Source organism: Vigna unguiculata, chromosome 9 (genome assembly GCF_037176805.1).
Source record: "Vigna unguiculata cultivar grain cowpea cultivar isolate G323 ecotype 2 chromosome 9, ASM3717680v1, whole genome shotgun sequence".
NCBI lineage: Eukaryota > Viridiplantae > Streptophyta > Magnoliopsida > Fabales > Fabaceae > Vigna > Vigna unguiculata.
The window spans coordinates 19,075,465-19,100,000 of record NC_140800.1 but is presented as its reverse complement, the minus strand read 5'-3'; the positions used below and the strand labels follow the sequence as shown (position 1 = coordinate 19,100,000).

General features: G+C 35.1%; 1 protein-coding gene and 1 long non-coding RNA gene across 2 annotated transcripts; both read right to left on the bottom strand.

The window, feature by feature from the left end:
• Positions 1 to 1,413: 1,413 nt before the first annotated feature.
• Positions 1,414 to 4,334, bottom strand: LOC146883663 (uncharacterized). The gene is made up of 4 exons (XR_014984323.1): positions 3,155 to 4,334; positions 3,013 to 3,070; positions 1,786 to 2,687; positions 1,414 to 1,703 (listed from the first exon to the last, which is right to left on the bottom strand). It is a non-coding gene; the product is annotated as an uncharacterized LOC146883663 (long non-coding RNA).
• A 1,274-nt stretch (positions 4,335 to 5,608) lies between these two features.
• Positions 5,609 to 7,899, bottom strand: LOC114162762 (palmitoyl-acyl carrier protein thioesterase, chloroplastic-like). The gene is made up of 6 exons (XM_028046734.2): positions 7,187 to 7,899; positions 6,911 to 7,044; positions 6,713 to 6,826; positions 6,441 to 6,618; positions 6,250 to 6,318; positions 5,609 to 6,080 (listed from the first exon to the last, which is right to left on the bottom strand). Exons 1-6 carry the CDS (start codon positions 7,577 to 7,579, stop codon positions 5,832 to 5,834), a joined length of 1,137 nt encoding a protein of 378 aa, XP_027902535.1. The 5' UTR covers positions 7,580 to 7,899; the 3' UTR covers positions 5,609 to 5,831.
• Positions 7,900 to 24,536: the final 16,637 nt, after the last annotated feature.

The window sequence follows — 24,536 nt, the reverse complement described above, 5'->3', positions numbered from 1 at the left end:
ATTAAACTTTAATAAATATTTGGTGAAGCATGAACTTTATTTCAATTTTGTTTGTTGAAAAATTTAGAAAATTTAGATTTTACCTCGATTTGCATTTATTTTAAAAATAAATTGTAACTTATGATTTCCATTTACTTCACTATTATAATTCTTAAACAGTAAATATTATTGTATCAAATAACATGAAAATTATATTTGAAAGTATTCACTCTCAAAACTACGAAACATTTTAGTAAATATCGTGTAATATTTTGTAAATTCCACACCAAATCCTAATTAATTTATTGTATTACCATTTTTAGTTTAATTTATTTTAAAAACAATAGTTACTTTCTCTAAAAAACTTTGTAAAGGTTCCTAAAATGTCATCTTATGATACTTACTACTCCAAAACATTAATTATGAAGACCACCAATTATGTTTTTTTGGGACATGACATTCTCTTACTATAATAAATGAATGTTGTATATTTCAATACATGTCTGGAAATCTAATCTACACAATGAACCCATATGAGTATATTTGAAAGAAGATAAATTGTAAATTGTAGACGTAGCAGCGTTCTTTGAGTGTGAAGAGAGGTACCGGTAATCAAAGCGTGTTAGTGATAATAATATTACGTAGAGCAATCATGATTATCGTCTTGAGAGGTGTTGATAACTCTCGACAATGCATTAATTTTATCTTGAGAAGTGAAAACCATAATGAAGAGAAATTTTAAAAAATGAAACGCTCCTTGGTTGGCGATTTAGTATTTAATATTGGAATATGAAAACATTTAATAATTAAAACGTGTAGCAGATGATATAGCAGTTCAGTCATCATTATCTCGAGTAGTGCAAAATTTAATGCATTTGAATACTGATTGACACGTTATTATCATTATCTCGAGCAATGCAAAATTTAATGCATTTGAATGCTGATTGACACGTTGATTTGGAGATAATTCGAACCACTTTTTGAAGGCGTTGGAATACAAAAAGTTTTTTAAACGGTCATTTTAAATTTATTTTTCCATAAAAATTGATCTTAAATTCTTCTGAGTATGAAAATGGTGAAAAATATTTTAATTATTTTATAACTTATATTATTTTAATAATAATAATTAATAAGTAATAGTTATTGTATTTCACTAACGTTTAAATTTCCAATTTATATGGAATGGTAATAAATGTTAATTAATTCAATTTCTAATTAAAAATAATTTATATTGACTAAAATGAAGTCGAACAAAATCTAATACAAAAAAGGAAAATACATATAATAAAAGAGAATAAAATATAACTTTTATATTGAGATATATAATAACTGCATACAAAATAAGAGTCCAATTGAAATCTTCTTATATATTGAGATATATATATATATATATATATATATATATATATATAAAAGAAGTTCAAACAAAATTACATACAAAATTTTCAACTTTAATACCAAAAAAATAGATAAAGAACTTTGATATCTCTGCTTGTTCTTTCACTTTCAACTTTAAAAAACAATTCAGGGTGATCCTCTACAAAGAGTTGATGATCTCCATAGAAAGATCTTAGTTGGTTCTAGCCTTGGGTAATCATTGGAGTGTGAATATCCATGTTGTAAGTAACATGGTGAACATTACTTTGGTAATCAACAACAATCCATTTAGCAGCAAGGTCCTCACAATAGCGTATTATGAACACTCGGTCGACGTGTCCAAAGTCCTTAAAATATTAGCAAGTTAAGAATAAAGAAATAAATAAATATAAATAACAAAAATAAATGAGTTTGAATCAAAAAATATACCTGGTCTTTCAAAAACATAGAAATGAATCTGCCAACCATTTCTGAAGAAAGTATGGATTGTGGTGTGGGCATGGATTCCATTGCAGGAGAATAGGTTGGTGATGAAGTAAAATTGTAAGAGAAGAAAATGGGTAACAGTAGAAAAATCAGATGTCTGACTTTGAATTGGTAAACATAGGGAATATATATATAAAAAGAATAGGAGAAGTCATAGGTGTTGGAAGTATCCGTACATACTGGACAATCTGAACTGGTAAAAGTACAGGTTAATAAATACGAATTAAAAAATAATACGTTAAAAAAAAGAATTATGAAGCGTCGTAAAAGTATAAGAAGAATTATTTAATGTAATTTACTAATGTTGATTTTTTTCAGGAAGGGGTATTTAATATTGGAATATAATAAAGTTTAATAATTATAACGTGTGGCAAATGATGGAGCAGTGACAGATGATGGAGCAGTTTATTCATCATTATCTCGAGCAGTGCGAAATTTAATGCGTTTGAATACTGATTGACAGGTTGATTTGGAAAAAAATTTGAAGCCGTATTTGAAGGGGTTGGAATACAAAACGTTTTCTAAACAAAATGGTTTTGATGGAGTAAACGATGATTGGAAAAATGTGAAGATCTCTTTGAAAAATGTCTGAATAAAAACAAAAATTGGGTAAAAATAAAGAGATTTGGTGATACAGTGCATTATTAAAAAAATACCATTAACGAAAAAAAATGACACAAACAGAGTTTAAGGTAGAAAAATGAAGAAGATTAAGGGTTTGCTTGTAAAAGGTGAAAAAATACAGATAAATTGGTAAAGAAAAAGGTATTTTGATACAAATTACTTACCAGTTAAGTTGTACAACGAAAAAGACTCGTGCATGACTTTGAAATCTTGATTTGAAGCTTGTATCCAGAAGAAAAACAGTTAGATCAAGGTAGATAAACGGAAAAAATAGTTAGATTAACTCTGTTTGGTGTAGAACTTTGAAAAAATATAGTGTATGATGAACTCTTTGAAAAATGTCCAAATAAAAACGTAAATCGGATAACAATAAAGAGATCTGCTGATAGAATGCATTATTAAAAAAATACCATGAACGAAAAAAAAAATGACACCAAGAGAGTTGAAGGTAGAAAAATGAAGAAGATGAACGGGTTGCTTGTAAAAGGTGGAAAAATACAGATAAATTGGTAAATAAAAAGGTAGATTTTGATACAAATTACTTACCAGTTAAGTTGTACAGCGAAAAAGACTCTTGAATCAGTTTGAAATCTTGATTTCAAGCCTGTAAACAGAAGAAAAATATAAGAAACAGTTAGATCAAAGTACATAAACGCCAAAAATAGTTAGATAAAAAGTTTTTATAAACCTGATGTTAAATCTGTCGCAGTGAACCATATTAGACATGTAGCAACCCTAGAAAATACCATCATCGGAAAAAAATAGTTAGATCTGAGAAAATAAAAGAAGAATATTAGTTGTTCGCTTGAGAAAGGTCAAAATGAAAACGAAATCTGCGTAATAAAACCATATGTCACAGTGAACCATATTAGTCCTGTACAAAAATGAAACAAATAGTTAGATCTGACAAAATATAAGAAGAAAATGAGTTGTTCGGTTGAGAAAAATCAAAATAAAATCGACTTCTGGGTTTAAACCTGTAAAAAAATGCATGAAAAAGTTAGATCTGACAAAATATAAGAAGAAAAATAGATGTTCGCTTGAGAAAACTCAAAATAAAAACGACTTCTGGGTTTAAACCTGTAAAAAAAACGCATGAAAAAGATAGATCTGACAAAAAATAAGAAGAAAATGAGTTGTTCGCTTTAGAAAACTCAAAATGAAATCGACTTCTGTGTTCTTACCTGTAAAAAAGCGCATGAAAAAGTTAGATCTGACAAAATATAAGAAGAAAATGAGTTGTTCGCTTGAGAAACTCAAAATAAAATCGACTTCTGGGTTCTTACCTGTAAAAAAACGCATGAAAAAGTTAGATCTGACAAAATATAAGAAGAAAATGAGATGCTTGCTTGAGAAAAATAAAAATAAATACGACTTCTGGGTTTAAATCTCTGAAAAAACGAATGAAAAAGATAGATCTGACAAAAAATAAGAAGAAATGAGTTGTTCGGTTGAGAAAACTCTAAATAAAATCGACTTCTTGTTTTAAACCTGTAAAAAAACGCATCAAAAAGTTAGATATCGGAAAATATAAGAAGAAGATGAGTTGTTCGGTTGAGAAAACTCAAAATAAATTCGACTTCTGGGTTAAAACCTGTAAAAAAAGGCATGAAAAAGTTAGATCTCACAAAATATAAACCATCTCCATAGTCATTTTTTTGCGATTTAAAAACAACTCGATGAAAAGAAGAAGATGAACAGAAGAAGATGTTAGAGAAGAAGCTAAGAAAGGTAGAGAAACCATGATGAACGCGGAGAAACAGAGGCAGAGAAAGAGAGAGAAAGAAGTGAGAAGGAGGAAGGTGAGAAGACTGAGGAAGAGTGAGAAGATGAAGCGTTTGAAGCTGTGAAAGTGAGAATGAGAGACGAAAAGTAAAAAAGAGAGAGAAAAAGTTTAAGAGAGAGAATTGAATTTGAATTTTGAAAGTGGAAAGAGAGGAAAAATAAGTGGTGGGATACGTGGAGAAAGCGGAAAGAGAGAGAAATTTTTTTTTTTTAATTTTTTTTCGAAGTGTCAAAATGATGAGAGTGTGACACGTTAGCTTTTTTACTTTTTGTAGATAAAAATTTTTAAATTGAAGTGTGTGATATATAGTATTTAATTGAAAAAGTTGCTATTTATTAGTTCTCATTTGTGTGTATATATATATATATATATATATATATATATATATATATATATATATATATATATAGATATTTATATAAAAATTTTGACACACCTAAAATATTTGTTGCAAATTCGTCACTAAACTCACTCTACTATGACACGGTAGAGAGACAATTTTAAGAGGTGAAAAGAAATTTTAATCCTAATGTAAAAAAAAAAAGGTAAGATTGTAATATAACATTGAAGATAAATATGATAAAAAAATCCTTAAAATAAATATATTTTATTTTATCAAACAAACTCATAAATTAGTCAAATGAACTATAAAGTAGTTTAAATATCATTCCAAATATACTCAAATATCAAAGACTTTTATGAAAAGAGTATCTTCTTTTAAAGCTGAAAGATTGAAACAAGTGCTTTTGGTTGATCAACAACTCGTTTTCTTGAAGCTTAGATCTCCTTCATAATTTGGTGAGCGGTTCATCCAACCTAATAAACTAAATTAACGCAAAAGAATACACAATGAAATAAGAAATATTTTCGCAATATCAAATTTTTATATTAATTAATATCAACTTTGTATTTTAATTTTTAATCAATAAAAATTACGTAAACAGAAAAAAAAAATTATTGTTCGCAGGATATGTTTGTGCCTAAAGTACCTTGCATATAAATATTTGAGGTAGAAGTATATCAGCTGTTAGTAGCATTAAAACCATTTAATTTTAATAATTTGGTTTCTGAGTATGCAGCATTAGGGGATTAACTCTGAGAACACTAAATGGCTGTTTGGTTTAACTTTTGTAAACACTCAAGATCAATTCATAAAATCAATTCATTCTAATTATTTTTTCTAAAATAAATTATAGATAAAAAATTCACATAAAAAATTAGCAACTCTTTCTAGCATCTCCATCGATCAATTGATTTTTCCACGTAAAACAGAATCATTTTTTTTCAAAATATTTCCAAACTCACCCTAAAATAACCTTCAAACTTCTTTGCCATAGGTGTTGAAATTCTAAGCAGTTATTATCAAAATGCTTTTATTTGTAATAAATTCTGAATAATTAACGATCTATAGTTCTCCTCACAAAGAATTTACAAAATAGGATTAAGGACAAATGTAATGAATGTAGAACGTAAAGGATCCTAGAAAGGAAAACCACGAGAGCGAAAAGCTAAAAGGAAAATAGAAAAAAGGTACAAGATAAGATCCAAAGATACTGTGTTTTTTTGTCAATGTTATGTATCACTGTTGGCTTTGCTTGAAATTCCACTCAGTTCTGGCTCGAACAACGTCTGCTTTATCATGTTGCAGACGAAGCAAGTGTGTGTATTGCAGGTTCGGTTTTCTGTTCTTGGAATTATTGTTGGACTCAAAAACTCTTGCTGTTGGACACGTCATGGATTCCACAATATTTGACTGTGTACATTCACGTCGATACTCCAAAGTCATGCTTGTCATATTATAATGTTCTAGAACTTCAATCGGCACACTCTGCAACAACAAAATCACATATATGCCAATTCAACATTGCTACTTCTTACAATACAGGTTAATTAATCATCACTGATGTCTATATCAATGGAGTATTGCTATCTTTGCCACATATGTAGTAATTTATTATGGCATTTCTTGCAATTTGTTTCATGTCAAAAATTCTTACCTCCAAAATCCATCCAATGTATTTCACATTGTTGACATGCTGGTTAGCGTCCATGTCGTTCCACCTTGGCTGTATTACATGAATAATGAAGGGCTTAATACAATGATCTTGAGAAAGTAATAGTTTTGAGAAAGCAAGGTTTGACCAAAGGAAAAATGGTGATTGATAATAAAGAGAGATATGAAACTTACAGCCAATCCAGATCGGATTCTCTCAGCTGTGTCATCAGTGAGTTTGTCTATCCTCTCACAATCTACTTCTTCGGTAGGAACGGCAAGCCTGTTTAGGTAAAAAGGAACAAGCTCTTGCTTAACCTCTTCAGGGATCTTGGAAAGTCTTCTTGTTTGTCTATTCATGATCACCCATGTGCTGCACCAGAAAATTTTTCTTGTCATGTACTGAATGTTGAGAAAACCTCAATGTCATGTGATTAGAGTGAATGAAAAAAGACGAAATTTTGTACCTTGTGGCTCTTGTTATGATCTCTTTGGTGTAGTGATCCCTGATTATCCAATCTCTTCGCATTCCATTCTTTCCAGCGGCATCGACCCAAGTGTCAACTTCAATTTCGTCTCCCCTGTCACATATTTATGTTCTTGCTTTTAATTCTTTGAAGCAAACAATCAAACACAAGGGGTTTGAAAAAGCATTATACTTTTACCATTTGTTATATTTCTGAACTTGAAGTTGAATGCGAGTAACAACCCAAATGAGTTTTCTAAGGCTCATCTCGCGGGTTGCTCCAAATCCTTCTCCCCCGATCCCAGAGCTAGTGACATGATTTAAAGCAGTTTCCTGAAAAATAATTTTTATTGCTTTGTTTCAATCACACTCTCATTCATTATCTATTCAAACTATGATCCATTCTATCTTGAACGAGGTACAGAAATTCAGAAGATAAATATGTGTTTGTGGATGGTGGAAGAATGAAACTAACCTGAAGAAAATTCATGAGTGTCTCCATGGTGGCAGTTTTATCTGGTCCAATTTCGTAAGACCTGATAACAAAAATTTGCCTAAATACAAACTTATCCTCCACAAACCTTCCACGCAAGCTGGTAACAATAGCTTCATCTGCTGCACTTTCCTTTGCCAACCTTCCTACTCGAAGAGGTGCCTCTGCCACGTGTATTCCATTCACATTTACTCTGCTGGCAGTGTCCATTTTTCGAGGATTATCACTATAACTTGCGGTCACCGACAAAAACCTTCGTTTATTATTAAACACGTTAGTAATGTTGCACGGAGCATAAAAACTCACATTCTTCTTCCTTGAATCGTTTACATTCCGTGGAAATTGTGAACGGATGCTGCTGATTGCCGCCATCATTGATGGATGTAATTGGTGGTTAGTTTAAGGACTGAAATCACTAACAAGCCTAGTGGGATTCAGAATAATGAAAAAGTAACGATGGATATAAATGTAGCCCAAGTTTCTTGCTGAAGGGGAAATGCTTTCATTTCAAAATGGTGTATAATTTGTAGGTGCAACTAATGGTGAATTATGGGAAGGGGGAAGCTTAATAAATAAAGAAAAAGGAGGAGGAGGAGGAGAAGATTTTGTGTTTGTAACATAGGGATGTGAAAATCAATAACATTGAGAAAGATGTCGGATTCGCAGTCCAACCACTTCATTCGAGTGGGAGAAAATAAGGTGAGAAATCCATCGTTAACTTGCACGCAAAAATAGAAGACACGAGATGGGGGTGTTGCCTATGTGTAATTCTAGCCATAAAAAATGGAGCGTTACCTCTAATGTTCATGCCCTTTAGAATAGGGCACCTCTAATTTAGATCTAAACAATTAAAAGTTGTTTAGAAGGCTAAGACTAAAGCAAAGGCTTTCAAATTTGGCATATTTTGTGTAGGTAAGCTGTTTCCACACTTTCTTTCACGTCTAGCTATTTCCACGCTGAGAATAATGCAATGTCAAATGCTTAATAGCCAAGTAGAAAGTGTCAAATTACCATGAGCCGTGTATATAAAAAATTCTATCTTAAATTCTTCAAAGGGTAAAGATATTTTGAAGGCGTGAAAATTTCTTGAATAGGAAACCAGAACTAGTTCACACATAACATGCACTTCAATGGCTAAAATATACTTTGAAGTAGCAAAAACTTTCTTCAACAGGGAACCAGAACTTGTAATTTTTAACCAATCGTAATTCTATGTAATTTTAAAATATTGTTAATTAGTTTTTCCTTTTATAAAAATTGCACTTTTACTTATTATATACTTTTTGTTTTATTCTTTAACTAATTATATACTTTTTTTTTATTCACTACAACATATGGCTGATATCGCTGTCGTTAGGCGATCAAATTACCACTACTTTAGCAACTTCAGTATTGCCAGTTAGTAGTGAACGAAATAGTTAGGGTTAAGATAACCCTGAGTCGTCTCACAACGAATACGGAATTGATCTCAAATATTTGATTCTTAAAAATGCAATTAAAACTAGCAACTATAAAAATAGGGGGATTTTGATGTGCAAAGAAAATGACACAGAAGATTGTAAACACAGTAATAGTAAATAGGTCAATTCCACTGCTTTTTCTAAATAAGATTCTTCATTGGTTATCTAGAGATTATTGTTAAATTAATTATTGTTGTTGATTTACAAATCAATCAATGTAAAGACTCAATTCATTTGTTGGCATCCTCACTTTTAATCAAAGTACAGTCTCAATTAAAAGTGAGAATTGTTAGATTGTCCATAGTAAATTCAATCAAAGTACAGTCTCCATTAATTTTACTATGCCTAATCATGTCTATTCCTTTGTTTCTTCACCAAATAGAAAACTTAATTAATCAAAGTAAAGTCTTGACTAATTTTAGTTAAAGTAGTTACCTCTAATCAAATTAAAGTCTCAATTATTGGCAAAAACTTATTTAATCAAATGAAAGTTTCGAAACAAAATCAAAGTAAAGTCTCAATTTAATTTAAAAACCTTTTAACTCATATGATTAGCATGCATGTAGATTTAAAATCATTATTTTCTATTCGATTAAGAAGCAAAGGACATAGATAAACAAAAACCACAACAATAATCAAAATAACAAACACATAAATTCATCTAACCTCAGAATCTAGTTAAGAAATTACAGTGGAATCAACCCTAAAAGCTTAGCCCTTCATGGCTTTGATGGAATACATGATGATATGAAGGAAAGAAAATAAAAGAAAGAATGAGAGATGTGGTGGAGATGGTATCTGCCAAAACCATAGAGTTCTAAGTTGTAAGTTGTATGTAAGTTCTCTCGCTTCTACTCCCTTAAGTCTCTTTATATAGGTTTCAACTGGACTTTGGGCTTTATCTGTCAGTTGCTAAAATATTTTATTTTTATTTAACTAATTAGCAACTCAATTCCTGTCCAATTTCCAATTCTGCCCCTCTTATTTAACAATTTTTGCAGTTTTGACCTGAGTTGACTGTTGACTTTGACCAGTTGACAAGAGTTGACCAGTTGACCAATTGGACTGTCCAATAGTAGCCTGACACGTGGCACAGAGTGTCTCTCTCCAGAATTAGGGTTTCTACCTCCATATTTCTTCCTTGGCTCCGCGGCTGACGGCAATGGCGGCTACTCTGGCGTGGCTTCGTGAATCTGGTAGTGCTGGCGGCTCACGGTGGTGCAGGTTCTGTGTTTTCCGGCAAGTGGTGGAGGTGCGAACTGATGGAGGTGCTGGTGTTGCTGTGATGCGCAAATGAATTGGCAGCGAGGGTTGCAATGGAGCTGCTGCAAATTTCGCAAAGAAGGTGCTGTTGCAGGTGCATCGCCTTGGTTGCGCGAATCTGGTTTGATCTGCAGCGAAGGACTCCGCACTGCTATTGCTGCAGAAATGCCATGGTGGTGCGGAGAAATGGACGAGAATGAGGGTGGCTCGCGGTGGTGGTGTTCGCTGCTGCAGCGGTGGCTGTGCAAACGGTGGAGGCGAGAAGTTGCGTTGTTGCGACGTGGTGCTGCAGAGGTTGGTGGTGGCCGGCGACGAAATGGCGTGATAGTGATGCAGTGGTGGCCGACGAGATGAAGAGGTGCGGTGGCGGCTGCCATGGTGATGGAAGGAGAGAGGAAAATTAGGGTTAGGGTTTCATTTTGTGAGATGGTGACGTGGCAGGATTTGATTGGTCAATTTGGTGAGTGGAGGATTATGACACGTGTCAGCTTATGGTTGGCCTGATTTGAAAGGTGGGGATTTCCACATGGCATAATTTGGTTGAGTGGAGTTTAAGTGGTAGGAGGGGTGCAACTTAGTGAAAACTGGGGGTGCAGAACAGGTTTTTGGTGGTCCACTTTAGAAGGAGTGTGCAAATAAAATCTGGGGGTGCATTTAGCTCCTGATTTATTCTTTTCCTAAATTTCCTGATTTTGGACTTATTTTGTAACTTTGAATATTTCAAATCCACACTATTAATGACCAAAAATAAATTCTAGCTGCATTAACAAACGTTAGAATATCCAATAATATTTTATGCAACTAAAATCAATTTTTACGCCACTTTCACCAAACTTACTCAATAAATCCAATAATCACAAATCCTAATTAAATCAATCTTTAAGCACAGAAAATTCAATTAAATCCCCAAATTTAAATATTAAATGAGGGCAAAAAGTTGAACTCATCACACACCCACACTTATCCTTTTGCACTCCTGGGAAAAATTGAACAATTTCAAAACTTTATTCTGAGGTCTTTTATTCCATATTTTCAGTGGATTAAAGAAATGAATACAAATGGAAACAGATCAATCTTCTAGAAATCATGTTGTCATGCACAGACAAATGGATAAAATTCTGTTTTTCACACACGAGTTAATCTTTTGAGTTTACAAGATAATCAAATATGAAAGAGAAACACTCAAGTTAAATGTATATTTTCTCACCAAAATTTGCTCAAGTGTTTTGGCTTGTGTTTTCACTCAAAATACCCATACAAGTAAACACTCTCAATGCTTAGCAAGACTCTAATATTCATAGCTTTCAGAAAACATGCATTCAAAAATCATGAGGACTTTTCAAGGTTATAATGAGGCCAAGGCAAAGGTAGGAAAAACTTTAAGATTTGTGTGTTTTTGAAATAGTTAGGAAGAAAGAGTTATGGAGCATAGTTTCAAAAACAATCCTTTTTTTTTCTTTGTTTTTTTTTTCTCTTTTATCCTTTGTTGCTCTTTTTCAGACAGCAATCATTTTTCATTTCAACACTCTGTCATCAACAATTATTTTCCTTTTTGCCATTTTTATAACTTTGTGGGGGAAATACTCACCCCCACACTTTATTCCTCAACCAATCTCAACATAATCCACTAGCTCTTTCTTTCTCCCTAAGGTAAGGAAAAACATGGTCTTTTTCTTTTTAAGGTTTAATAATATGCTCAAAACAAGAAAAAGAGGTTTAAGCTCAAGGGGCTGCCAATGGATCAATGTCATGGTTAGCTTATTTGGCCAAGTAGCTAAAAACAAGAAATGCCTCAGTCATATCAAATCATGCATGTTCACCTAAGATGCAAAACAACAGAATCAAGCTAAACATTTGAGTACCAACAAGACATGAGCAAGTGACACAAGAAAAATAGGAATGACACATGGTAGTTCATCCTTACAATAAAGCTCAAAACTCACAAGGTCAAAAACTCTTTCACAAAAGATTTATTCCAGAAACTCTCAAATCAACTCAATTAGTAAATCACAGAAACAATCCATTCATAGCACATGACTTTTATTTTCCCAGAATTATGATCGTTCCAATTAGTAAATCAAATCCCAAAAATCCAATGTCAATATGTTTTATTGAAAGCAAAAACTTTTTTTTTAATAAAAACAAACAGAAAACAAAATTAGAAAAAGGAAAAACAAAACAAATAGAAAACAAAATCAGAAAAGGGGGAAATCTCCCCACACCCCCACACTTTATCCATGCATTGTCCTCAATGTATTCAATATGTATAAAATGCAAAGAAAAAGTATGAAGTGTACTTACCTCCTCAAGGTGGAAGGTATGAGGGAGAAGTCAAGTTCATCCCATCCATCCTCTTATTCAGCATATCTTGATTTTCATTGAATATCCGAAGACGATGCCCATTAACTTTAAAATTTCTTGCTGAGGATTCTTCCTTGATCTCCACTTCTCCATAAGGGAAAACTTCTGTAACAATGTATGGTCCTTCCTAAGTAGAGCGCAACTTACCACTCATGTGACCAAGCTTGGATTTGTATAGTAACACCTTCTGGCCTACCTGGAAATCCTTTCTAGCCACAAGCTTTTGGTCATGGAACTTCTTGGTTTTTTCTTTGTAGAACTTTGAGTTTTCATAGGCTGCAAGCCTAATCTCCTCTAATTCTTGCAACTGAAGTTTTCGCTCATTTCCTGCTTCTTCCAAATCCAAGTTGCATGCTTTCACGGCCCAATAGGCCCGATGTTCAATCTCCACAGGTAGATGACAAGCCTTTCCAAAAACCACCCTGAAAGGTGACATACCTATAGGTGCTTTGTAAGTTGTCCTGTGTGCCCAAAGTGCATCATCCAATCTTGTGGCCCAATCCTTGCGACTAGGCTTCACTACTTTCTCTAGTATCTTTTTAATCTCCCTGTTAGAGATCTCAGCTTGTCCATTAGTTTGGGGGTGATATGGTGTAGCAATGCGATGTGTCACCCCATACTTCTTCAACATGTTCTCAAGTAGCCTATTACAAAAATGAGTCCCCTGGTCACTGATGATGGCTCGTGGTATCCCAAATTTGCAGAAAATGTTAGACCTGACAAAACTCATAACAACTCGAGAATCATTAGTCCTTGTAGCTATGGCTTCCACCCATTTGGAGACATAGTCTACAGCAAGCAAAATATAAGAAAACCCAAAAAAGGAGGAAAAGGACCCATAAAACCAATACCCCAAATATCAAATACCTCACAATATAGCATGGGTTGTTGAGGCATTTCATCCCTTCTTGTAATGGATCTGGCTGCCCTTTGGCACTGCTCACAATTTTCATATACCCTCTGTGCATCTTTAAAGATGGTAGGCCAATATAATCCACAATCCAACACCTTCCTACCTGTTCTTTGTGTGCCATAATGTCCACAAAAAGGAGACGAATGACAGAACTCAAGCACATGAGGTATTTCGATATCTGGAACACACCTCCTTATGACTTGGTCACTACTAATGCGCCATAAGATTGGATCTTCCCAGATATAGTATTTTGCCTCACTTTTTAGCTTGATTCTTTCATATTTGGAGAAGGAAGGAGGAATAGCAGAAATAGCCAAATAGTTAACAATGTCAGCAAACCAAGGTTCAGGAAACATACCTTTCACAGCAGACAATGCTAGGAGGGCTTCATCAGGAAAGTCATCCTTAATAGGAATGTTATCTTCTCCATTTTCAATCCTGCTAAGATAATCAGCTACTAAGTTATGTGCCCCACTTCTGTCTAGAATCTCAATGTCAAACTCTTGGAGCAGTAGCATCCATTTGATCAACCTTGGTTTCGAATCTGCTTTCTTCAGAAGGAATTTTAATGCTGCATGATCAGTATAAACAATTACCTTGGAACCAAGTATATACGGTCTGAATTTGTCCAAGGCAAACACAACAGCCAATAATTCCTTCTCAATCGTGGTGTAGTTAGCCTACGCTGTGTCCAACGTTCTGGAAGCATAATATATCACACTCGGACGCCACAGAGGTGTCAAATAGTGACACCGCGTCCTCAATATCACCTGTTTTACAATTTTCTCTTTCGTCTAAAGTTGAGCCCAAAATATTCAAAAAAGAAAAATCCAAAGAAGAAGAAAAACCAGATAAAACGTCCAAAAGTCCAAAAGCATAATTGTTCACTACATTACTCAATAAATCAATACAAAACAAAGAATGGTCTTCGGTAGGGTGCTTCATGGCTTCTAGCACGTTGAACTGCACCTTTTCATCTCCTATCTTCATAGTCAAGGATCCTGCATGCACGTCTATCTTGGTACGTGCTGTCATCATGAATGGTCTTCCCAAGATAGTTGTGGTTGAACTCATTCCTTCATCATCCTTCATGTTCAAGATGTAGAAATCTGCAGGAAAAATTAACTTGTCCACACGGACAAGCACATCTTCTAGCACACCTACAGGGTTAACTGTGCTACGGTTGGTCAACTGAATGACCACACCAGTAGACTTAAGAGGTCCAAGATGAAGTGAAGTAAAAACAGATAAAGGCATTACATTAATGGAAGCTCCTAAATCTAACATAGCATTGTCAAACTTAGTACTTCCTATAATGCAGGGAACAGAAAACATACCTGGATCCTTACACTTTTGCGGCATTCTGACTGCAGGCTTCTTAATTAAGCTAGAGACATTTCTTCCCATGTTCACTACCTCTTTGTCCATAATACGCCTTTTATGTGTACATAATTCTTTGAGAAACTTGGCGTATTTAGGAATTTGTCTTACAGATTCCCACAAAGGGATGTTTATCTCCACTTTCTTGAAAGTATTCAAGATTTCTTTGTCTAACTCCTCCATCTTTTTAGTTTTTGGTTTCAAACGGTTTGGATAGGGAGGAGGAGGAGAATAAGGAGAAGGATTTTCAAAGGAAGTATTAGGGGATACCAACCTGGAGTTATCACTGGGTGCAGGCATTCCAGATGTTGCTTGTGTTGCTTCATCTGATCTTCCTCTTTCATCATTAGGTACAACTTCATTGTCCTTATCTTCATCTTCTTGGGCATCCCCAAGGCCTTGTATTTGCTTACTCGATCTTAAAGTAATAGCACTTACATTTCGCGGGTTGATTACAGTTTGTGCAGGCAAATTGCTCGAGCCTTGTTGAGACTTCATCTGATTTAACTCATTTGCCATTTGTCCAATCTGGTTCTGCAAGTTTTGATTGGTTGCTTCCATCGTCTGTTTCAACTCATTGATTTGTCCCTTCATCATGTCAGCCATCATTTTCATCATTGCTTCCATGTTTGAATCACTAGAGGTTATAGCTGATTGTGGCTGTTGCCTCTGTTGAGGTGGAACATAGACTTGTTGGTATTGAGGTTGTTGATTTCCCCATTTCTGGCTAGGATATTCCTTCCAATTTGGGTTGTACTTGTTGGAGGAGAAATCATGGTTGTATTGCTGCCGAGGTGGTCTATTATTGCCATAGATGTTTGCAGCATATGCCTGAGGTTGTTCATTGTCTAACGTCCCTGTCTCTTTTAACATAGAACAAGCCTTTGTAGGATGATTAGTAGAAGCACAAATTCCACATAAAGTAGAAGGGATAGGCTTTTTCTGTAAGTCTGTCAAGGTCCTTACCATGGCCGCTAAGTCATCCAACTTCCCTTCTATTTTCTTGTGATCTGCAACATATGAAGCTTCTACTCCATGGGTTCCCTTTAATAGAGTTATAGAATTACTCCTTGTGGAAAATTGTTGATGGTTCGACGCCATAGTTTCAATCAATTGTCTTGCATTTTTTGGCGTTTTGTCCACCAATGACCCTCCACTTGCAGCATCTATCATTTATCTATCCATGATACTCAATCCCTCATAAAAGTATTGAATGAGGAGATGCTCGTTTATTTTGTGATGAGGACAGGAAGCACATAACTTTTTGAATCTTTCCCAATACTCGTGAATACTTTCTCTTTCTTGTTGCCTTATCCCATAAATATCTTTGCGAATAGCAGCAACTCTAGATGCTGGAAAAAACTTTTCCAGAAATAATCTTTTCAAAGTCTCCCAAGTATTGATGGATCCTGGAGGAAGGCAGTATAACCAATTCTTAGCGGCATCTTGCAATGAGAATGGAAAAGCCTTAAGCTTGATATGTTCCTCTGTAGATGGAGCTTGACTTGATTTGGGGGAGGTTTTGCGCCTCCCTTTTATGAGCTCTTGTTCCATCTTTTCTAAGGGTACTACCCCTAACTTTGGTTAGGCCATCCCTTTTTTCTAGACCACTCTTCTTCTCATGCTTGCGCATTGGGTCTTCCTTTTGAGCCTTGCAAGAGAAGAAAGAATGGTGATGTCCATCTTGCTTTGAAAATATTTTTTTAGAGGCAAGTAACACTTTGGAGGTAACTTGCTCTTTTCTTTTTCATCTTTTCTCTTATCTTTCACTTTATTTTGGTCCTCATTTGCTTGATTGGGTGAGAGAGGTAGGAGTGTGAACTTTTTGCCTTGGAAGGAGAAAGCATAGGTGTTAGCATGGCCATCATAAAAGACTTTTCTATCAAATTGCCATGGCCTACCTAACAAAATATGAGTTTCTTCCATAGGCAGAACATCACATAACACCTCATCTTTAAAATTTCCAATTGAAAAGTTAATGAGGACTTGTTGAGTTACTTTAATGTCTTCTTTCTTAAGCCATGATAGCTTGTAGGGCTTGTCATGAGGGATAGTTTTCAAGCCAAGCTTGTCCACAACCCTTGTGCTAGCCATATTTACACAACTTCCATTATCTATGAGGAGGGGACATAGTTTGTCTTTGATATGACACCTTGAATGAAAAAGGTTTTGTCTTTGAGAAGGGTTAAGTTCCTTGGAAACTTGTCTTAGTTGGTGCCTTATCATTAACAATCCACCTTCAAGGGGTTTAATCCTTTCACTTGAAGAAGAAGTGTGGGAAGAAGTACTTTTGGGGGAAGGGGGAGAAGAATGTTCACTCTCTACTTCTTTTTTAAGGTTTAAGGCCATGGTTCTTTTGGTGGGACAATTTGAAGCTATGTGCCCATATCCCAAACACTTAAAACATTTTATAGAACTTGTCCTTGTACCTTGAGAAGAATTAGGAGTTTCATTAGAAGGCCTAGGCGAATTAGTCCTAGGAGGTGGATCTTTGGAACTCTTGAGTGGTGATTTATCATGTTTTCTTTCTTTATCTTTCCAAGTACTAGAATAGTAGTCATTGTATGAACCACTCCTCTTGGCCTCTTTTTTCTTTTGCAATTGAGTTTCAACTTTGATGGCCAAATGTAAAACTTTGTCAAGAGAGGAGTACTCATATAACTCTACTAAATCTTGTATGTCCCTCCTTAACCCACTCACAAATCTAGCTACCTTTTCCTTTTCACTTTCAAATTGGAGTCCTACTTTTAGAAGCATGGACTCCATTAACTTGTAATATTCATCCACACACATGGACCCTTGTTGAAGCCTTTGGAGCTTCAAAAGAGTCTCCCTCCTATAGTAGGAAGGAACAAATCTAGCGCGCATCAAATTTTTAAGGTCCCTCCAAGAAGTCGCGAGTGACTCTTGGTTAATATTGTCCATACATAATTGATGTCACCAAGTCATGGCATAATCCTCAAACTCTAAGACTACCAAATCTACTTGCTTTTGATGACTAACTACATGAATGGTAAAAATTTGGTCCACTTTTTGTTCCCACTCAATGTAGATGTTTGGGTCATTTTCTCCTTTGAACTTAGGAATCTTTGGAGTTTGCTTCTCTTGTGATGGTTTGCGCCTAGAATGCCCTCTTTTCCTACCCTCTCTTTCTTGCTCCTTAGCTTCAAGCCTTTGAATGTGCTCTTGGATTCTTAGGTCACTTTGCTCCTTGTCCTTTCTCAATTGTTCAAAGGCCTCCTTCCTAGACAACTCCAAATCCCGAAGCAATCTCATCAATGTATTGTTTTTGTTTGGTGTAAGTGCATTTGATGAACTTGCCATGATTCCTACAACAAAACACTCAAATTCGAGACAAAATAAATGGATTAGGGGTTAGACAACATGAAAATCGAGACCAAATCCAACCCAAAATGCAACCCAAGTGTTTAGATCACACTCCCAAAGTAACAAGGCAAGGCTAGCACTCAAAATCCACCAAAGGAGTGAAGCAAACACTTTTAAAAGCTTGTTCAAAACCTTTCAAATGCAAGACAAGTGATTCGGCCACAACATCCCAAGAGTTTCAAGAAAAGAAAACTACTATGACACAACAAAGAACACCTAGTGACAAGCAAGAAAAACACAAAAACAAGAAAGTTTAACTTCTAAGAAAATTTTGTTTTAAAGACAAAACTTGAACAAGACTAAAGCAATGAAAAACACTTTTAAAGACTCTATGGAAAGCATTTGAACAAGCCAAGATTATACCTCAAATTATGCATACACCAAGAAAGATCATAACCAAGTTAAAGCATGGAACTAATTTGCCAATATCACCCAAAATCCAAGTATAAAATTTGGTAGCATAACACCTAGTAAAAATGGCCAAATGGATTCACCAAGCAACACATTAGCTCTCGGCCAAACTGTTTTTGGTCATGAAAATAATTTTTCTTTTCAAAACTAGGTACTTAAGATGATGAGAAGGATATTTTAGGGTGTCTTGAACACTTAGTTCCTTAAAAATTAGGTCAAAATCAATTTCAAGGAGCATGCTACAACAAAAGGCATAGATCTCATGCAATAGCTCAAATACTTAGACACAAGAATAAGAAAACTCAAAGAAGCATATGACATATGACTCAAGCAAAAGTTAGACACATTTAAAGACTCAACATGACATACACAAAGACATAAACATGTAGCTATCATGTATTTAAACTCATGGATTTGAGGCTCAAAGACTAAGCATCCAAAGACATGTTATCCAACCACATTTAGGAGTAAGAAGAGTAACAAAATCAGTAGCCAAAACTGCCCAACATAACCTGAAAAACGTTGATTCGCGGTGATCTCGGCAGCTCTGACCTTTGCTCACTATTTCAATCATAACTCTCTCCACAGAACTCCAAATGCATTGGTTCTTTTTTTGTTAAAAACTAGACTCACACCACTGAGCAGGTGCAGTTTAATCTTTTAAAATCGTGAACAGTTTCTGCCAGCATTGTTTTTATGTGGACCATTCAAAGATAGCTACACAAGACAAGGTTAGAACATGAAAAACACCATATTCAAGGACAACCAAAGCTCTAGATACCAAATGATGAAGGATTATCTTGTTCCTTTTTAGATTTTTGATTATGATGTGAGTTGATTAAGAAAGCTAAGTGAAATCCCCACTGGACATTAAGATAGCAAGCTATCTAGATGTGAAGGTTCCTTTCACAAAGCTCAAGAGAAGAAGATGATGGATTGATTCAAAAGAAAAAGGAAATGGAAAGCACATAAACCATAGAAAACCAAGAACAATTAAAGAAAGAAGAAAACATAAAATGGAAAGGGAAGAAATGGTAAAAAATGTGAGAAGCACGCCACTACAAGGCTAGGCTAGAAGCCATGGCAACCTTGAAGATGAGTGGATGTGTGCTGCCACTTGCTATGCAAGATAAGGCTTAAAAGTATTCACTCCCAAGTGAGGAAACTCTCACAAATGGTTGAGATACAAGAGTGTTTTTACTTCAAAATGTTCAACCCCTTTTACATGTCTAGGAGCACCCCTTATATAGAAGAGTTTGGGGGCCTCTAAGCAAATAAAAGATATCTAAGGATGTCTCTACAAAAACCTAACCCTAGCTTCTAGAAACTAGGTCAAATAAGGTTACAAAAATGAGAGACAAAAGAGCTAACTATGGTGTGTGCAAGGCTAATTTCGTTCTAGCACAAAAGGAGACAAAGAATGTGTCTCATATGTCTCCAAAAAGTGGCCAAAGTGTGCTAAAAACAAAGGAGACCAAAGGTACATAGGTACACTTATTTTATGCCTTTTACTTTATGCTTTATGCCTTTGCTTTATTCTCTCCTCCACATCATTTATGCTCCCTAATCACCATGTGCCACCTAGCATTGCTTTCTTACTCCTAATTAACCTACAAAGCAAATAAACATAGATTAGCATGTTGGCTTAAGTCAAGTCAACTATAGTCAACAAGTCAAACCTAGTCAAAGGTCAACAAGTCAACTAAAGTTGATTCAAGTAAGTCAACTTAGGGAATCAAAAATAACAAACACAAATGAAAGGGATGAAGGATTAATGAACTTCCTTTCTAAACATGCTTAGTCTTCTTAAGCATGTGCCTTCATCCTTGGTTGGGGTCAATCCTTCATCAAAACAACATGAAATTCCTTCAAATGATGGTACGGGTCTTCTCCTGCTAATCCATGGAATTTGGGTAAAAGATGGATTAACCCAAACTTAAGCTCACATTCTCCATCTGGATATTGGATGCACATGTTTTGTGTAATTGCTGCATCCGGTGAAGCCAACTCTCTTATTGTTCTTTCTTCCATTCTATCTTCTTGAATTTTTGGTTCAGGTGATGGATCAGAAGATATGTTAATCACCGGAGGTGATTCTAGCGGTACACTTTCAGTGGTAGGTTCAGATGATGACGGTGCTCCTTTAGTAGAACACCTGAGTTCAAGTCTCCTGCGTGATTTACGCAAGTTCCTTCCAAGTTCTGAATCAAGTTGATAGAATTGACCCGGATTGGCCCGAGTCATGCACTATGCAGTCCACCTGAAAGTGTTTCCTGTGTTTTTTTTTCTTCCTATTCTTGTTTTGGAGAAAGATTTCAAGAAAGAAATGAGTTAAGATTTCGTTGGGTCTACTCCCATGAAAGAGAGGTGCGTCACAGTGGACAACTTAAATACCAAGTCTTTCCTAAACAGAGTTTTCCAAACTAGTCTCAAAAAATTTCTTCAAAGAAATTCTTAATCAAAACAAAAATAGAACTTTGCTTGGAATATATTAAAAGAAAACTAAAGACTACAAAATAACAAACTCTATTAAACGTATATGCGTAAAACAAAATAAATAAATAAAAAATAAATAAATAAAAAATAAATAAATAAAATAAAATAAAATAAATAAATAAAAACAGAATCAAAATAAAAAAAATATTAACCGTATTCCCCGACAACGATGCCAAATTTGATATTGCTGTCGTTAGACGATCAAATTACCACTACTTTAGCAACTTCAGTATTGCCAGTTAGTAGTGAACAAAATAGTTAGGGTTAAGCTAACCCTGAGTCGTCTCACAATGAATACGGAATTGATCTCAAATATTTGATTCTTAAAAAAGCAATTAAAACTAGCAACTATAAAAATAGGGGGATTTTGATGTGCAAAGAAAATGACACGGAAGATAGTAAACACAGTAATAGTAAATAGGTCAATTCCACTGCTTTTTCTAAATAAGATTCTTCATTGGTTATCTAGAGATTATTGTTAAATTAATTATTGTTGTTGATTTACAAATCAATCAATGTAAAGACTCAATTCATTTGTTGGCATCCTCACTTTTAATCAAAGTACAGTCTCAATTAAAAGTGAGAATTGTTAGATTGTCCATAGTAAATTCAATCAAAGTACAGTCTCAATTAATTTTACTATGCCTAATCATGTCTATTCCTTTGTTTCTTCACCAAATAGAAAACTTAATTAATCAAAGTAAAGTCTTGACTAATTTTAGTTAAAGTAATTACCTCTAATCAAATTAAAGTCTCAGTTATTTGCAAAAGCTTATTTAATCAAATGAAAGTTTCTAAAGAAAATCAAAGTAAAGTCTCAATTTAATTTAAAAACATTTTAACTCATATGATTAGCATGCATATAGATTTAAAATCATTATTTTCTATTCGATTAAGAAGCAAAGGACATAGATAAACAAAAACCACAACAATAATCAAAATAACAGACACATAAATTCATCTAACCTTAGAATCCAATTAAGAAATTATAGTGGAATCAACCCTAAAAGCTTAGCCCTCCATGGCTTTGATACATGATGATATGAAGGAAAGAAAATAAAAGAAAGAATGAGAGATGTGGTGGAGATGGTATCTGCCAAAACCAGAGAGTTCTAAGTTGTAAGTTGTATGTAAGTTCTCTCGCTTCTGCTCTTTTAAGTCTCTTCATATAGGTTTCAACTGGACTTTGGGCTTTATCTGTCAGTTGCTAAAATCTTTTATTTTTATTTAATTAATTAGCAACTCAATTCCTGTCCAATTTCAAATTCTGCACCTCTTATTTAACCATTTTTGCAGTTTTGACCAGAGTTGACTGCTGACTTTGACTAGTTGACCAGAGTTGACCAGTTGACCAATTGGACTGTCCAATAATAGCCTGACACGTGGCGTAGAGTGTCTCTCTCCAGAATTAGGGTTTCTGCCACCATGTTTCTTCCTTGGTTGCGCGGTTGACGGTAATGACGGCTGCTCCGACGTGGCTGCGTGAATCTGGTAGTGCTGGCGGCTCACGGTGGTGCAGGTTCTGTGTTTTCCGGCAAGTGGTGGAGGTGCGAACTGATAGAGGTGCTGGTGTTGCTGTGATGCACAAATGAATTGGTAGCGAGGGTTGCGATGGAGTTGCTGCAAATTTCGCAAAGAAGGTGCTGTTGCAGATGCATCGCCTTGGTTGCGCGAATCTGGTTTGATCTGCAGCGAAGGACTCCGCACTGCTGTTGCTGCAGAAATGCCATGGTGGTGCGGAGAAATGGACGAGAATGAGGGTGGCTCGCGGTGGTGGTGTTCGCTGCTGGTGTTCGCTGCTGTAGCGGTGGCTGTGCAAACGGTGGAGGCGAGAAGTTGCGTTGTTGCGACGCGGTGCTGCAGAGGTTGTGGTGGCCGGCAACGAGATGGCGTGATAGTGATGCAGTGGTGGCCGACGAGATGAAGAGGTGCGGCGGCGGCTGCCATGGTGATGGAAGGAGAGGGGAAAATTAGGGTTAGGGTTTCATTTTGTGAGATGGTGACGTGGCAGGATTTGATTGGTCAATTTGGTGAGTGGAGGATTATGACACGTGTCAGCTTATGGTTGGCCTGATTTGAAAGGTGGGGATTTCCACATGGCATAATTTGGTTGAGTGGAGTTTAAGTGGTAGGAGGGGTGCAACTTAGTGAAAACTAGGGGTGCAGAACAGGTTTTTGGTGGTCCACTTTAGAAGAAGTGTGCAAATAAAATCTAGGGGTGCATTTAGATCCTGATTTATTCTTTTCCAGAATTTCCTGATTTTGGACTTATTTTGTAAATTTGAATATTTCAAATCCACACTATTAATGACAAAAAATAAATTCCAGCTACATTAACAAACGTTAGAATATCCAATAATATTTTATGCAACTAAAATCAATTTTTACACCACTTTCACCAAACTTACTCAATAAATCCAATAATCACAAATCCTAATTAAATCAATCTTTAAGCACAGAAAATTCAATTAAATCCCCAAATTTCAGTATTAAATGAGGGCAAAACTTTGAACTCATTCACACCCACACTTATCCTTTTGCACTCCTGGGCAAAATTGAACAATTTCAAAACTTTATTCTGAGGTCTTTTATTCCATATTTTCAGTGGATTAAATAAATGAATACAAATGGAAACAAATCAATCTTCTAGAAATCATGTTGTCATGCACAGACAAATGGATAAAATTCTGTTTTTCACACATGAGTTAATCTTTTGAGTTTACAAGATAATCAAATATGAAAGAGAAACACTCAAGTTAAATGTATATTTTCTCACCAAAATTTGCTCAAGTGTTTTGGCTTGTGTTTTCACTCAAAATACCCATACAAGTAAACACTCTCAATGCTTAGCAAGACTTTAATATTCACAGCTTTCAGAAAACATGCATTCAAAAATCATGAGGACTTTTCAAGGTTATAATGAGGCCAAGGCAAAGGTAGGAAAATCTTTAGGATTTGTGTGTTTTTGAAATCGTAAGGAACAAAGAGTTATAGAGCATAGTTTCAAAAACAATCCTTTTTTTTTCTTTGTTTTTTTTTTCTCTTTTATCCTTTGTTGCTCTTTTCCAGACAGCAATCGTTTTTCATTTCAACACTTTGTCATCAACAATTATTTTCCTTTTTGCCATTCTTATAACTTTGTGGGGGAAATACTCACCCCCACACTTTATTCCTCAACCAATCTCAACATAATCCACTAGCTCCTTCTTTCTCCCTAAGGTAAGGAAAAACATGGTCTTTTTCTTTTTAAGGTTTAGCAATATGCTCAAAACAAGAAAAAGAGGTTTAAGCTCAAGGGGCTGCCAATGGATCAATGTCATGGTTAGCTTATTTGGCCAAGTAGCTAAAAACAAGAAATGCCTCAGTCATATCAAATCATGCATGTTCACCTAAGATGCAAAACAACAGAATCAAGCTAAACATTTGAATACCAACAAGACATGAGCAAGTCACACAAGAAAAATAGGAATGACACATGGTAGTTCATCCTTACAATAAAGCTCAAGACTCACAAGGTCAAAACTCAAGTTCTGAATCAAGTTGATAGAATTGACCCGGATTGGCCCGAGTCATGCACTATGCAGTCCACCTGAAAGTGTTTCCTGTGTTTTTTATTTCTTCCTATTCTTGTTTTGGAGAAAGATTTCAAGAAAGAAATGAG